Raw genomic sequence first — 16,098 nt, forward strand, 5'->3', positions numbered from 1 at the left:
GGAATAGCTCCAGCTGGATCCTCTTTCACTTCCAGCTGGAAAGTCAGCTGGAAAAGTGCTTTTCCAAACGGTTTCCCCTGACAAGTCTGTACAGTGTCCGTTTTCATCTCTGGAGCATGCTGCGTCTAATGGGTACACTTTGTTTGTTTGTTTACAAGGACCCTCAAGTGAGAGTATTACATGAAAATGATGTTTCAGAAAAAAAGCTTATTAGATCCTGTGCTTCATCACCTGTTGAAATGCAGATGTATCCGCTTGCTTCCTGTGACCAAGCTGAATTAAGAGGAAGGATATTACATGACTTTGATCACACTCACCAGATGGCAGCACAGGTTCTAAACATAGCCAAGAAAGAGCTTTTTATGCCACTAACCCCCTTTTTCTGTGACTGCAATGCCTGTGATGGCACTGCCCAACATATTAGATAACTTTTCCACTGCCAAGTCTCAGGGAATTATATAAAGCACCCGCAATCTGCAGTACAAGCAGCCTGTCCCTGAGGCAGAGCGCACCTCCAAGCAGTGTGTGGCCTGGTACAGTCACCCAGGGTGGATGGCACACACCAAGAAGGAAAAAAAAATGACACATCCAGAAACAAATGTGGTTTTTATTTCAAAATGAGCCATATCCGCCTTGACAGAAACAGAGAAAAATGCGGAAGTTTTTATCAGCAGCAGTTGATAGGTCATATGCTTTAAAATGCTCGTTATATGGTGTATTTACTTTGATCATTTTTCAAAGGAAAGATATATAGACAAACATATAATTGCAGCTGAGCTTCTCTTAAATTCAGTGCCTGATTTTGGCTCATTTTGAAAAAGAAAACTGTCTCAAATGCTCCTCCAATGGCTCTGACTGTGTTTCTGAAAACCATTTTTTTCACTAGACCGTAATAAACCCCAGGTAGCCTTGAGAATTGAGAGCCTAACGTGTGGTACTGGAGAGCAATGGCTTTGTGACATGGACAGTACCGCTGCCTGAAGCCAGGGCAGGAATAAGTCTGGGACCTCTTTCAGACAACCAAGGGTCACCACGGGGCATGCTAGTTCACAATGAACTCTCCTGAAAAGAATGCACTGCAAGCAACAACAGAAGACACATGATGAGTGACCAACCAAAGGGCCCGCAATGCAAGAGCTGACCTGCATGCACTTGTACCAGTTTGAAAGCTGGCACAAGTGCTGCATCCAAGTGAGCAGCACACACCAGGTGAAGTACGGAGAAAAAATTACTGGGGTAACTTTAAGGGACCGATCTGCAAGTAATGCAAATGCATTGCAAATGTATTTCAAATCTATTTCAATTCTATTCCAATTCTATTCTAATTCTTTGTAGTTGTTGCAGTTGTAAAGACTAGCGGTCATTATTACTGATTAACATTTCGTATTTTCCAGCCTTTGATGACATGACACACCTCCACTATTTGGACAATGCCAGGTTTTCATGCCGATCAGCCATCTAACACTTTCGCACTAATAAAACGAATGTGTTCCTGGTGTGGTTCCCACAGTGGCAGCATAAACAGTACCCCTGCATGCAACCTCTCAGCTGGAGACTCACATCTGCAGAATAATATAAAAAATGAGGACTTCATCAAGCTGACAGTGGCTGAGTGTAATGGTTATACCACAGCCCTGGCTGACTCCTTTCCCTCAGAAGGATGGGGGATTTGCAAGCAGCAGTGAGGCACCTGTCTGAACTCCAGCTGGGTGATAATCGACGGCCGTGGTGGGCTGCGGTGGGCCGCCGACAGGTGCCCCTCCGGAGCCACTTCAGCTGGGCTAGTCATGGCCACGCCTGCACAGATCACCAGTGACAGATGGGCCAAGTATTTCGACGAAAGCATTACTGCGGGTACATTTTGTTTGTTTACAAGGGCTGTCAAGCGAGAGTATTGCTTGGGGGGGGACAGAAAAATATAGCACAAGCACTTCAAGTGCAACTACTAATGCATGCAATGAAGAAAAAGATGTAAGAAATAACTGATTATGCACATGAAAACACAATACAGGTCAGGAATATCATGCAGCAACTCATAACATACTTTATACATGTAATAACAAAATGTACATAATGCGGCAACATGTAATTTGAAATCAGTGCTACTTTGATGCTTCAAATATTGAAACATGAGGGCTATGAATTCTGATCAAATGGGTTTAGGAACGGCAAATCACCCGAAAAGCAACGCAGGTTTGACAAGAAAGACGCATTTATTGCAGCAATGCAAACAGGATCTAAACAAATGCTCGGGCCCGCATGAGTGTAACAAAACAGGTGCCTAAGCAAGGCAACGGCAACCAGTCCCGGAGGCATAAAGAAATTGGCCGTGAAAGCCTGGGTAAACACTCACATACGAAAGATCCCAGCCAGTGCTCCAGCCGTGAATCATCCTCTCCCCGCGAGTGACCCCGTACCTTCCGGTATGTGCGCTTTTTAAAGCAAGGGTTACGCCTTCCTCGGTCACTTCTTTGCATATCCCGCATATCTGCCTTTCATGTGCCGCTTGATAAGCACGCGCTGGCTGGGCGGCCTACAAACAATAAGTGCACTTTGGCTGCTATGAGTGATGGCAGGATGTTCCAGTCCATTATTGTACCGGGAATGAATGATCTCCCATAATGTGATGAGCAGCATGTTTTGCATTTTACTCTGTTACCATGGCAATGGCATGGGAAAATTGCAAGGGTGCCATCGCGGATGATGACACCAACTTAGGTAAGGCAGACCACACACAGCGCATGTATAAACTGTGAATAGAAACTAACAAAAGTGTACAGCCTCCATTCTGCCGAGCGCATCACAAACAGTGATGCATGCGTCTGCAAGCATATGGCATACCTCGTCTAGGCACTGCACACTGTGCCCTTGGGGAAAAAGGTATCTAGAGAGGCACTCTCAGCAAGAACATCGGATAAAACACTTTCTTAATCTCAGGTTAGGCCTTCTAATTTAACCCACCCGTAATGATATAATAATCAAATTCTTTGTTTTTCCGCATCTTTTCTCGCTAATAGTAATACCCAGTTCTCTGAACAAAATAATATGGTACTACCAAACGAAAACACTAATCATGTAAAACAAACTGCTTTTTCAGTGTGCTAGCACTAGGGCTTCCACTCAACCTTAAAGCCGATGTATGTCAGTTTGCTGTCCACAACCTGCCTTGTGGCAGGTGGCAGTTCAATTAATGAGTGGTCACAAGAAGGCTTCACAAACACCACCGGTGGCAGTTCCTGCCATTACAGGGCAGTGGTGCATTGCTTAACCACTGCACCACTGCACCAGGAGTGGTACAAGGACTCCCAGGGATCTATAAATGTAAAGTAGAGAATGACCAATTGCGCATATATTGGCATAAACCCATTACCACCATCTGAACAACTTGCATCCGTGAACAATGAATCCACACACCAGAAATGAAGTGAAAACTGATTCGCCAGCACACACCTAATTCTCATTTAGCCTAACTGCACAAATCGACCGTCAATTTTTTTTTTTCGCCATAAAAGTCTGCAATTGATTACGGCTACCAATTAAATCAGCCTGTTCGCAGCCCGCATTCCATACCCTACTAATATGCTATCTCTTATCAACACTTTCGACTTTAAGTCATACCTAAGCTTGTATTAATCTTTTTAGGTTCGATTCGACACTGCTACAGTAAACGTTCATAAATGCCCCTCATTTTGAATATTTTGATCATTCTCCATTTCCATTTTTATAATCTGAACTCCAGCTGGGTGACAGGCCAGAAAAGCCAAGCTCTAGGCTGGGGGAAATTATGTACCCATAAGAAAACTGGTGGGTCCACGGCGGCACTGGGGATCAAACCCAGCACCTCCCGAATGTGAGGCGGATGGTCTACCACAAGGCCACACTTCGGTAATTTATTTATTGCTGCCAATTGCACAAATAGGTTTTTAATTTTGTCTGTACCTTTTTCCACCTCTTCTGTGAAACTTGTGTACTTATACTTATGTATTTCTGATGGGAGGTCCCTCCGACTTGACTTTGGAACCTCCCCCTGTACCAACTTTTTGTGCACTTGTCCCTGATTTTATTTTAATAAATGCTCAAACCTACAAACAGAGCCCAAGGATTTGTCCTGTAGATTTCACATGCTACAGTGTGTGCATCCTTCCCCGAGTTTACTGTGTACACAAGAGCCCCCAACAGCGACGATGTAATGTGCCAGCGAAATGGGCTGTGAAAGTGTTAAGGGCTGAGAAAACAAAGCAGCTCACTCAAGGCAGTGCCATCTTCTCAGCAAGAAATGTTGGCCAAGTTAGTATATATTCATGGCAGACAACAGCACAGTAGAGCACAGACAGCAGTGAAGAAACGATATGGGACAAGCGCCAAATTCAAATGAGATGTGTTATAGGAAAAGCAGAATATATACATCATGGACAGCAAAAACACTGAAAAGACAAAAAGCTGGTAAACATAGTACCTAGCCAACAGTGTACTGCCCGTGACCAAAAAAAAAAGGAAGAAAACCACCGAGTAGCCCTGGCCCTGGTTTTCTTTCTTCTTGAACATGTGCACTGCACTGCTGGCTAAGTGCCATGTTTGACTAGTTTTTGTCTTTTTTGTTTTTTTGCAAACTGTGATGCCTACAAGTTGAGGCTCGCGCTTGTACCGTATGTTTTCTTCCCTTTACCACCGCATTGTTGTCCATTATGTGGCACCACCTCCTCCCCTGGCTCAGCACTGTCACCTGCATCTGAGTTCTCCTGCTAATGCTCACTTCTCCATTTCTTTGTCATGTTCACATCTTCCCAACTTATTCATCACTAGCGCATGGCCTTTCAATCATCTCGATATCTTAGGAAGCCATCGATCTGTGCATGGGCCTAAACAACTTTCAATTTGCACCTCTCATTAACTACTCCAACTGTTGCCCACTTGTTAATCCTGAGGATTATTGGATGCTACGTCTTCACTGATGAACAGCCTCACCGCACTTTTCTTGTGGTAGACCCACCTGCCAACGGGACATGAGACCGTACCTTGATGTTGTGTGTGCCTCATCACTTCTCGTGACCTTGCTGGCAACCATGACAAAAGCACGTATAATGCCCGACAAGCTGACAAGCATGGCCTGGCCTTTGAACATCAATGACAAGGAAATGAAGCTTGTCTTTGAACGTCGTCACTCTTTTCTGCCAGCCGTGTTCTTTGCGCAGCTCTGCCTATTTCCTAATGAAGCAACTAGCCCGAATCACCACTCTATCTTTGACACTGACCTGAAGCAACCCCTCACGACATCCAAAGGATGCCAAGAACAGTGAAATGAACCAGCCGAGGGCACGGCCAACGTCACCATGGCAAAATGGCCACTTAGGTTTTGCGGAAGCATTCAAGGAAGAGATGCGTCTTGTTGCCGTGGGCACACACTCGAAATGGCTAGACGTCTTCTAAGTGATGGAAAGAACCACACTACAGTGCCCAACACGACTTCAAGACTTAGAGGTATTCTGCTGTATTGGCATGCCGGAAATGCTTGCGATGGATGACTGACTGCAGTTTGTTTGTCCTGAATCCAAGAAGTTAATCAAGAAGCTAGGAGGTTGCCACATTGAAACCACACCATACCACCCAAGCACCAATGGTCTCGCTGAGAGGTTTATTTGTCACTGAACTCGGTGCTTCGAAAGGTGCACCAGGTTAATACTCTGGAATCGACAGCACAAACATTTTTGCTGGTGTAGCACAGCACCCCACATGCTGCAACAAAGGAAACACCAGCCAACTTGTTCTTAGGCAGACGATTCTGCACAAGGCATGATGCTGTCAGTCCTGCCATCGAAAGAGCAAGGCAACAACAGTTCATCCATTCCTCTCAACAAAAAGCCCAAACAAGAAATTTAACTTGCAAGACAATGGCCTAGTACAGAACTACCAGGTATACGCAAAGTAGGTTCAGGGAACAATACTTGGGCTGTCTGGACCAGTGGTGTTCAAGGTTCGGTTTGGATGAGATGACATGCGTAAGTCAGGCGTTGTCAACAAGATCAAATTTTTCACAATCCCCAAGACAGTGCTCACAGCCTAGAAGACGGATTCTTTGTTGACCTCTGTTAGCCTGCCAGCAGCGCCAACCTTCCGCTGTCAGCCGTGCCACCTGAGGCAACAAGTGCTTCCTCCAGTTTAGAGCGGCACTACCTGTCAGACAGTATTGCCAGCCAAGCATATACAGTGCCCGCTAATATCTAAGCCCAGACTGCCCACTTACAAGGGGACACAGATTTGAAATACCCCTAAAATGACCAAAAAATTTATTTTTTGTTAACTGTTACATCCACTTGTATGCCATTTTTTGACACTCCCCGAAGTTTCATTGCAGACATTGCCAAAAAGCACCCTTAAAGAAATTGCTTCGTGAACTGCGGTGGTTGTGCAGTGCAGGGAAACGCTCTAACAATTGGTGTTTTACTCCATTGTGGTTTTCCACCCAGATGATCACCTAGCGGAGCAGATTTCTTCACGACTGCTTCATCTATTTTTACCCCGTTTGTTTTGTTGCACTCCTAAGACCGTAGTGCAGGTCAAGACATTCCTTGTTATTGAGATTTATGAATTTTAAGTTTCTGGTATGAAATTTCATTCTAAACATGGCAACGGACACAGCATCCAAAAATTCGAAACCTAATTTCGTGGTTTGTGAAAAAAAACCAGGAATGCAATGAGTGTTGAACCAGCCTTCTGCCACACATTCTTAACTCTGAAGCATTTTCACAAGATTCAGAGGAAAAAACAAATATTAAAGCAATTTTCTGGAGTTATAACAGTCAGTATTGTAGGAGCAGTCATTAAATTATTTGTGATATGCTCAAAAAATTTCATGTAGATACATCAAGCAGAAACATACGACGTTCTTATAACCACATTATTAAAGGAGAAAATGGGATATCATTTAAAGTTGGCCCACCCTTAAACGTTCCCAACGACTTTCAAATTTTGGAGGTACGTCCATCACAGAAAATATTTTTATGTCGATTAGTGGGGATTAGTGGCTGGATTATTGTTCAGTTGGATTAGTGGTGGATTAAGGCAGATTAGTGGGATTATTGTGGCAGATTAAGGTGGGGGAGTGAGTTGGGTCAGTATAATCACATATGATAATCCAATGGAAGGTACTCGGACATTCTAGTCCTCAGATTTTCAAATCTGGTGGTGTTGACAATGTCATGACCCTCTCGCCCAGTCGGGGAACTTGGTTATAGAGAAATCCAGTAGTTTTGCTGGACGACAACCTAAATGCTACCACATTAAAAATTTTGGCAGAAAGCTGCGTCCCCCTTAATAAACGAGAGCTGTTATTCGCGCTGCACATGCATATCTTGATGTGTGTGCTTAGACACACAAGGCCGCGATGAAAACAATGAGTCATCGGGTGGCTAGTGTGCACCTGATTGTTGATGATGAAACCATCTTGGAAAGGAGCAGCAGTTTATGACAGGCAGCAAAGAATTGGATGTGGTAAGGGAATTATACTTAGGGCACGCAATGAGCGCAGATGTGCAGGGAGAAAAAGAATGCATCTGGCAGGCACAGCGATAGTAGCTTCCCAGTATTAATCAAGAGGAAAGCGTATAATGCCTGTGTCTTACTAGTGCTCCCCTATGGAGCACAAACTTGGAGGTTGAACTTAAATTTAAATTGACGACAGTGCAGTGTGCTATGGAAAGGAAAATTATAGGTGTAACATTAATTAACCCTTTCTGACCCAAAATAAAACTGCTCAATACGAAAAACTGATACATATAGGAAGAGAATAGCTACACCTAATTTATCAACTGCAGTTACTACTATAAACCTATGGCTGACGAATTTGTCACAGTGGCTTGCAGCCAACCAACTAGCACTTAATGTTAATAAAACCAAATATATTGTATTCTCTTCTAGCAACAGACCAATTCAGCTCGCTAATCCGATAATTTTTCAGTCTCGACCTTTAGAGCGCGTTACGGAAGTAAAATTCTTAGGCGTACAATTCCATGAAAATCTACGCTGGACAGCCCATATTCAGCGCATTAAGCGTACCATAGCAAAATGCATTGGCAAGCTGTACAGGCTTCGCCCATTTCTACCGCTCCGGCTAAGGCGCCAGCTTTATTTCAGTGCAGTTCATTCCAGGTTGCACTATTGTTTACTTATCTGGAGAGTCACTGGGAAAACTAATCTTGAAAGCCTTTTTTTATTGCAAAAGAAATCTATTCACTTTATTGAAAATTAATCAAGATATGGCTCCACATCTTCTTACTTCAGCAAGAACCGAATACTACTTATACAAACATTATATTATGAGCGACTGTCGCAGGTGGCATTCTTGAAACTCATAGCCAATCGGCAACAATTTTTTTCTAAATACACGACCGATCAAACACGATATGAGTTTAGACATACAAATATACAGAAACCAAGAAACAGAACAAACTATGGTATGCAGTTTTGAACTGGCAAATCTCAAACCTTTTGATCTCTCATCCCGAGTTAATTGATTTTATGGAGAAATTATAAATTCGTAATGCTAAATTCTCCAAGACTGAGTGAATGCAGAAACTTTTCAAGTATTCGTATGGCATTCTCCTTTCAAGGGGGGTTCGTATTCATGACTTCTGCGTTGTTCAGCTGTACCGTGCTGCATCCACAAAATGTATTTTACCTGAACACGAACCACTCGGCGAGTTGGTTAGCTTTTCGAAGGCTGAAAGTTGGATGACTTTAAACGTAGTTGCGTTACCGCTTGGTCCTGCATCATCCAGCAGGTTTCAATTTGTTGCCATGGGCGATATTCCATAGAGGTTCAATGTTTTCACGTTATGCTTTGTCTTTGGCTTCATGTGATGAATGCTATTTTTTTCTTCATTGGATGAATCGAGACCTTAACACGTGTGGAGGGCTGCTCTTGAAGCTCCTTCCTTTCAGGAAAAGTGCTTGTGCTGAATCTAGACATCTTCTTCGAAGGAAAACAACATTTATTATTACATACAGATCCAGGAAGAAGCGACAGTTACATGACACAAGCAGACACAAGTAACTCAAATACGTCCAAGCTGCCTATTCTACAACAGGACCTCCAGATCCCATTGATTTCATTTGGAATTAATATTATTTTAGCGCTTGTAAATACGTTTTGCCGAAGGAATTTATTCTGAAGCAGTAATGTGTGGCTTACCTGCACCCTTCCATGTGATCACAGAAAAGTATTACTGGCGGTTTAGCATTGCTAACAACGAAATATTGCGTTAAAGTAGGTTTTTGCAGGTGGACACCAACGCCACATATCTAAAAACGTGGTTGAAAGCACAACTGACAGCATAACTGAAAGCATGTTTCCTTTCCTCTCGTGACTCACGCACAGATGGGAGTTGATGAAGATGACAACGTGCAATGCTTAGAGCGAGAGTGTGTTTCAGTTAACACGTGGCATGATCAGCTGTGGCAATAGCATACTGCTCTCGTGCAGTGCGCCACCGTGGGTTCGAATCCTAGTCGCGGCAATATTTATTTATTTATTGTTTGGCCAAGATCACCCTCAATCAAAGTCTCGTTTATTTCGCACCATTTCCTGCATCACGTGACTAATTTAAAAATGTTTCACCACACATCTGCATCTTCGAGGTTAGCAAACCATGCTTTTGCACTAAAACAAAAATGGTTTTCTTTCTTCTACACAGTGCAAGCAAGGAAGTGGTGCCAAGCGAAGGTGACAGCAAAGCATTCGTAATTTTTATCCACCTACTACAGTCAGGTGAAAGGCCACTAATATAAGTTGATGAAGTGTTAAATCTGCTCGAGTATGAGTCAATGCAGAGTTATGGTTTGTTGCTAAGCGCTTTTTTTCGTAAAGAATGATGCCTATCATTTTTAGGAAAATAAACTTGTATTCTGAATGCAAACCAAGCACTCCCAGTCATTTCGAACTTTACAGACAATGAGGGCAGTACACATTCAAAGTGATTATGCACAGCATGCAGGTTATCGCAGCTGTCATCGCAGGTCCATGCTCTTTCAGTTGGAGGATGAATACAACCACATCCGTTTGTGTTGATTCATTATTATGTAGTTCATGTCACTGCCAAAGATGCATTCATTATGATATAATGTTCAACAGAATGAGTATAGCACACTATAAATTTTTGTTTTGCCATTGCACGGAACAGACATCTTGCATCTATAAATTTCAAGCGTCACAAATTTAACTTCATATTTTTCTCCTTTCAAACACCATGTATCGCAATTCTGAAAACGCATAAAAAGGCAAGCAGGCAGAAATACTTCTCACAGACATTACGTGTACGCGGAGCAGCGAGCCTGTGCATACACAACACACACACACACACGAGTTTCCTTCCCTGCGCGACACATGACCGCAATGATGCCCGTAATCCTTGCGCAGTTAAGCTGTTCAAGATGTGAACATTCTACCAGAGAGGCTTAATTTAATTAAGACACAAGCGCACAACGGACCGCGTGGAATAGCAAACATACCAGGGACCCAAAATAGGTCCAGTTTTTCCGGCAGTAAGGAATGGCATACAAAGGCCGGGAAAGCCAGTTGCTGAGATGTAAAGGAGCAGCTGGATATCGAGCTGCTTGCGTATTTTTCTCACAGCGGCGGCGGATGACATACGTCAATCTGACTGTCGGCGATCGCGTTCAGATTTCAAGCAGTGCATTTATTCAGCCCTGCAACGAAGTTGTGAGCGTGGCTGAGGCCGGGTACTAGGTCAGCTCGCCGGGGCTGCCACATGAAGCGAGGTGACGGCCAATCTCCTCCCGTAAAGCCATCCGACCAGAAAGCACTGTCGCGCATTCTGAACGACGGACATTATCAGCGCTGCGGAAAGCGAAAGTATCCAATTCAGCAAGACAGCGTCTCCAGCAGCGCCCACGAGTACCTCCACCTGTGTGCGCCGAAGGAGTGCGGAACTCACCGCGCTGATGACGGCAGATGCCGGGAGTATTCCGCCTCGCGCCGCTCCTATCCGCGCGCCCTACTGCGCCGCACGGTCATCAGCAGCTGCCGGATACGGATTTAATCAGTTGAGCAGCCGGTCAGCTTCGGGAACTGCTTCGGAACCAAAGCGAGATACCTCACATCATCGTTTATGCGGCGAAACCAACGTTAAGGGGGGCGGAGGGCCGACCTATAATATCTGCAGCCCCGCCGGCCGCCGACCTCGACGTTCACGCGGAGCTTCTCCGAGCGCCGGTAGGTGGCACTACATATATGTCATGTTATAGAGATGTGCTCAGTGAAGCTTCGCTGGCAACTTATTTTAGTATATTTTCTGAAAAAGAAAAATCTGAGGGCAAACGAATGTTCTGCAGTGTGCTTCATAGTGAGGCACGGAACACTTCCACACTCGTCGTCTGCAGCATCTGAAACGGCGTCCATAGCTGCCGGTAGACTTATTGTATGCGTGTATTTGCACCGAGGACGTAATTCCTGTTCGAGCGGCATTCCCCCTGTTTACGATCGAGAGCAGCCCACTCTCCTGTAAGTGCTCGTGCATTCCTTTCACCCATGTTTCACCCGCTTTCTGCAACAGATCGCAGGAGGTATCCGTCGAAGTACTCTAGAGGACGTGTAATAGGAGCCACACCAGCTGCATACGGGTGGTGCATCCCTCCCGTCTGCCGTGCTCAGTTCCTCTGCTTTGTTATGTTTTACAGCCAGTGTCGTCTTCTAGTTGATGAGTGGACGCGTTCGGCGCGACGCATAGAACAGCATAGTACAAGTTTTGGAGGCACGAAAAGCCTGCATCTCCGTGAAATACCGAAAAATATGCGCAAGCGCCTTCCACGCGTGATCCGAAGTATTCGCCGGTGGCGTGCACTGAGCGCGGACTCCATTGGGCGCTGTCGTCTTTCGATTTGAGGAACGAGGTGGTGGCACTGGCCTGTGTCTCTGCGCGATCTCATGCTAGGGCAATGGCGGCCTCATCCTCCGAGGTGGCGGGAAGGGGGGGGGGGGGGGGGGGGGGATATGAAGGGTGTCAGGGAGCTAGCTGTAGAGAGGGGTTGGTGGTGGTTACTACCGCGTCCTCGCCTGGCTTTTGCGACGGGGGCCGTGATAGGTGGAGTGCATATATCTTTGGGGAGATGTTTAATTAGCACTGACTATTGCGTAAATAAGAGAAAATTGACAAAAAAAATTCCCTCGACCTAACCGCCCATTAGTTAGCGCTCAAAATTCGCACAAAGGTGGCATTTAACAGTCAGCTTTTTTTTTGTTACGTTTGGGTGGAGTACTTGCCTTATTCGGCCAAAATTAAACGGGAATCTTCATCGTCTGTGGCGACGGCGGACCAAAACTGCGAGCTTTCGCAGTAAATAAAACCCCTCGATAACATAAAGTAGCGACACTCTCCTCCGCGCGGCGCTTTCCTCGTCGTTACTCCTCGTGCGCCGGCTCCCAATGCTGCATACGGCACGCTCTTTCGTCCAGGCGCCCGTAGGCCATCCGCAGCATTGAATGCTGGCGCGTGTTTTGGGGCTGGCTGGGGCCTCACTGAGTAAGCAGGTCTTCATAGATGGTGGTAAAAGCCTTGGTAATGCTGAAAGTTACTTTGTGGGTAGTTTTCGTTTCTTTGTATGGCGTCTGAATACGGCGTTCTTATTCGATACAATTTTTTTTTTTTTTTGTGGGTGCGTTTGAAGCTTCATAAACTTTCTGTGCCATGAAGTAAGATATTGAAGTGCGTGTTTTGAACTTAGTATTGCCGTTGGCAATAGCTATCTGTGTCAGGGTTTGCTCAGTCCGTGCGCGCATATTGCCACACTACTAACTCCTATAGTGGCGCCGTATCGCGGCTAAGCTGTGTTACCTGGCAGATGGCAAGCCTTGAGCCATCTCGGGGCTAGATGCTTCCTCGTCTTCATCGCTCGTGCAGCCTGCTGCCTTGCGCGTATAAGTAAACCAGCCTTGCTTACGGTCAACCGTTCCTCGGTGACAATATAATGAGCTTGTGTTATGTTTTGCAGGCCTTATAATAAAATAGTCGCGAGTGCAGTGCTCGATTTCCTAATGGGAACGTCGCTCTAGTGAATTGCATATATCTGACCGACATGAAAGAGTGTCGTATGGGACAGTGCGAGCGGCACCGGCAACCGAGCGCTCATCGACCGCAATAATAGGAGGCGGCACACATGACCTGCTGAATATTAATGCGAAATCGTTTTATGGACCGTTTAGTGGAAAAACCGGCGCCGTGCGTCCGATGGCACTGGTTGAGTGCGACCATATTGCGAGTGTGATGTGATGCATAGGAGAGAAGCATAAGAGCAGTACTGATTAACAGTGCATAGGTAATGGGTGAACGAGTAGTGACTGCTAATTAGTGGGTGTTAGTTTCTTAAGTGTATTTGGTGAATGAAAAAGGCCAGAACGCCAAAAATGCACTGAATGTAAAGGAAATTGTTAGTACTTGATTTGGAGAAGTCATGACCCTTAAATGGTGCATAAAACTGCTAAAAATGCTCCGTAATAACGGACGAAATGGTAGTGCGTAGAATCACTAAAAAAAATTTTATTTAGTGACTCTAGTAATACCTAATTACCGTCCCTAGTTAGTGAGAATTAATTAGTGAATTAAATGCCCAAAATGCTCCCAAGGTGATCAAATGAACTACACCTGAATTAGAGGTAGTAAAAGACTAAATAGTAGCACCTCATTAGCGACCCATAATTAGTTAAATTGGTGAATAAAACGGCGAAAAATTCTCCGAATGTAATCAAATGCACAGTAGCTGAACTGGAGGTAGTAAAGGGCTTATAGCGGCATCTAGTACCGATACCTAATTAGTGAGAGTTAGTGAATAAAATTACCAAAAATGCTCGAAATGTAGTCAAATTAACAGTACTTCAGCTTGACGTCATAAATGACCAATTTAGTGGTCCTTAGTTAGCGACCACTTAATAGTGAATAGTTATCAGAGACAACGAAAAATTTCCGAATGTAATCAAATTAACTGTACTTGAACTGGAGGTAATAAATGACAAAATGGTGAAACTTAACTATCGACCCCTTATTAGGGAAAAGTAGCTAATGAATGAGCGAACTAGAACTGCAGGCCACTGTGCACTGATGACTGAATTTTAGGAGTGGCCCGGCCCGAATTTGGGAACGATCATCGAACTGGGCGTGGTCCATTATACATCGATATCAATTTTGGTCCACTTTTGCCTAAGTCAATTTTCGGGTGACCGGTGCGAAACTCTGAGGATGGCCCAGTTCTAATGTCAGTGTAACCATCCATCTGGGCGTGTTTTTATTATACGTGTATATCAATTATGGTACAATATGGCCAAGGTCATTTTACGGGTGAACCGTGCCGAATTTAGGGGTGGCCTGGGCTTTCAAAGTTCAGGTCATGGTCGGGTCATGACTGACCATGGTTGTGTCTATCATAAATAGGCAAAGTGTGATCACTATGCAGCTGCTTCACAAGTATGCAAGAAAAGATTTGGCTCGGGGTAGCAGCCTCCGGATTAGTGCTTTCGGACCAGAAAACGGACATAAATGCTTTCACAACCTGAGCGGAAGACACCCGGCCACTGCATAGTTGTAGACATCAGCTTAAAGCATCCGCGATCACTTTGCGACTGTCAATCAGAGCCTGTAACTCAGACAAAAGCAAACTGCAATCGCCACCCACTAATCCATGGCCGCGGTATTCGAAGCAAATGCAACAATAGAAGCACAGCGTGGAATAGCTAGCACTGATCATCCCTTCACGTAAGGGATGCAGATATCAGCAAACAAGCTTGAAATAACTCATCTGTAAGGCGCTGTTTGTGTTTCAGTGAAAAAGAAAAAGAAAACGGCTTCTAACATGTTCAGGAAAGGTGTGCTCAAGCTCATGTATTCAAATGCATGCTGTTCACAGTATCTATGGTGCTCCTACGCTGTTCGCTGCCGGAACGAACTCCTTTCTGCGAGTTGTTGCGAAGCTACTGCTTCCTCCGCAAGCGATCGCGCTTACCTTGTGGGATCATAACGCATAACGAAAGCGCACAGCACAGAAAAAAATGCGTGCTGCGTTCAGCTGCGTCCAGCCAAGGCGAAAAATGTCGCGAACCGATTTTGATTGTAAAACATTTTATTCGCCGGGAAGAGCTTGGCAAGAGGTCGCGTTAAGTGGTCGAGAGTACATAGCCCTCGACGACTTTGTCAGCCCACTCCACCGCCAAAACTTGCGTTCTGGGGTCAGAGCTAGCCAGCACGGTCTCCCACCGCTCGAGAGAAGGAGCTGTAACTAGATCACCCGGAGGTGGCTCTATTTTGCAGTCCCACAGGATGTGATCGTAGGTAGCACGTTGGCCACAGTGTTTGCAGTTTGGGTTGTAAAGATCTGGATAAATGTGCGCGAGGAGTGATGGGGTGCGTATCGATCTCGTCTGTAGACGACGCCACGTAACCTCTTGTTCTTTAGTAAGTCTTTTGTCTGGAGGGGGGAAAATTCTCCTCTCTAGTTTAAAATGATTGGTGAGATCATGATATGTGATCATTGAGTCCTTCGTGAAATTCAGGGAGCCAGACTCATCCACTGCCCGGTCGACGAAACCTCGGGCTTTATTGTGGGCTGCCTCGTTCCCCGGATTCCCCGAATGGGCTGGGACCCATATCAATTCGGAATAATTTGGTGAGAATTTGGTTGCGTTAAGGATTCTAAGGGAGGTGTTTGTAATTCGCCCTTTAGCGAAATTATTGATACCCATTTTGGAATCGCTGAGGATGATGCTCCCTTGGGTATGTGCTAGGGCGAGGGCTATAGCCGCCTCTTCTGCCGTTTCAGAGGATTTCGTTTTGATTGTCGCCGAGACGATGTGGTCACCATTCTCGTTCACAATCACAACTGCAAAGGCATTGGTATTTTTGTATTCTGCCGCATCTACATAAAGTGTTGCAGCGCACTGTCTGTATTTCTTATGTAAGGCTTTGGCTCGTGCTTGTCTTCTACCCTCATGGTGTAAGGGGTGCATGTTTTTGGGGAGTGGTTTGATTAGTAGGGCCGTCCTATAGGCGCGGGGTAAGTCTACTTTAGCATCGTTATTCGTAGGTTGAAAGTTAATTCCGA

General features: G+C 45.1%; 2 protein-coding genes across 4 annotated transcripts in view; one reads left to right on the top strand and one right to left on the bottom strand.

The window, feature by feature from the left end:
* The window catches only part of LOC144122125 (CUE domain-containing protein 1), a 280,883-nt gene extending 269,675 nt beyond the window's left edge, over nt 1-11,208 (bottom strand). For 2 of the 3 annotated variants that reach the window (XM_077655664.1, XM_077655665.1), the window contains exons 1-2: nt 10,950-11,206; nt 1,691-1,797 (exon numbers count right to left, since the gene is read on the bottom strand). In XM_077655664.1, the coding sequence (XP_077511790.1) occupies nt 1,691-1,789 (99 nt within the window). In that variant the 5' untranslated portion in view covers nt 1,790-1,797; nt 10,950-11,206. Of the gene's footprint in view, nt 1-1,690; nt 1,798-10,949 lie in introns of all 3 variants that reach the window. The other variant, XM_077655663.1, reaches the window with a different exon arrangement.
* A 181-nt stretch (nt 11,209-11,389) lies between these two features.
* LOC144122126 (putative ATP-dependent DNA helicase HFM1) overlaps nt 11,390-16,098 on the top strand; it is a 364,149-nt gene continuing 359,440 nt past the window's right edge. The window contains exon 1 of the mRNA XM_077655666.1: nt 11,390-11,515. The gene's annotated coding sequence lies outside the window, so the exon portion shown is untranslated. The remainder of the gene's footprint in view (nt 11,516-16,098) is intronic.

Source organism: Amblyomma americanum, chromosome 2 (genome assembly GCF_052857255.1).
Source record: "Amblyomma americanum isolate KBUSLIRL-KWMA chromosome 2, ASM5285725v1, whole genome shotgun sequence".
Taxonomy (NCBI): domain Eukaryota; kingdom Metazoa; phylum Arthropoda; class Arachnida; order Ixodida; family Ixodidae; genus Amblyomma; species Amblyomma americanum.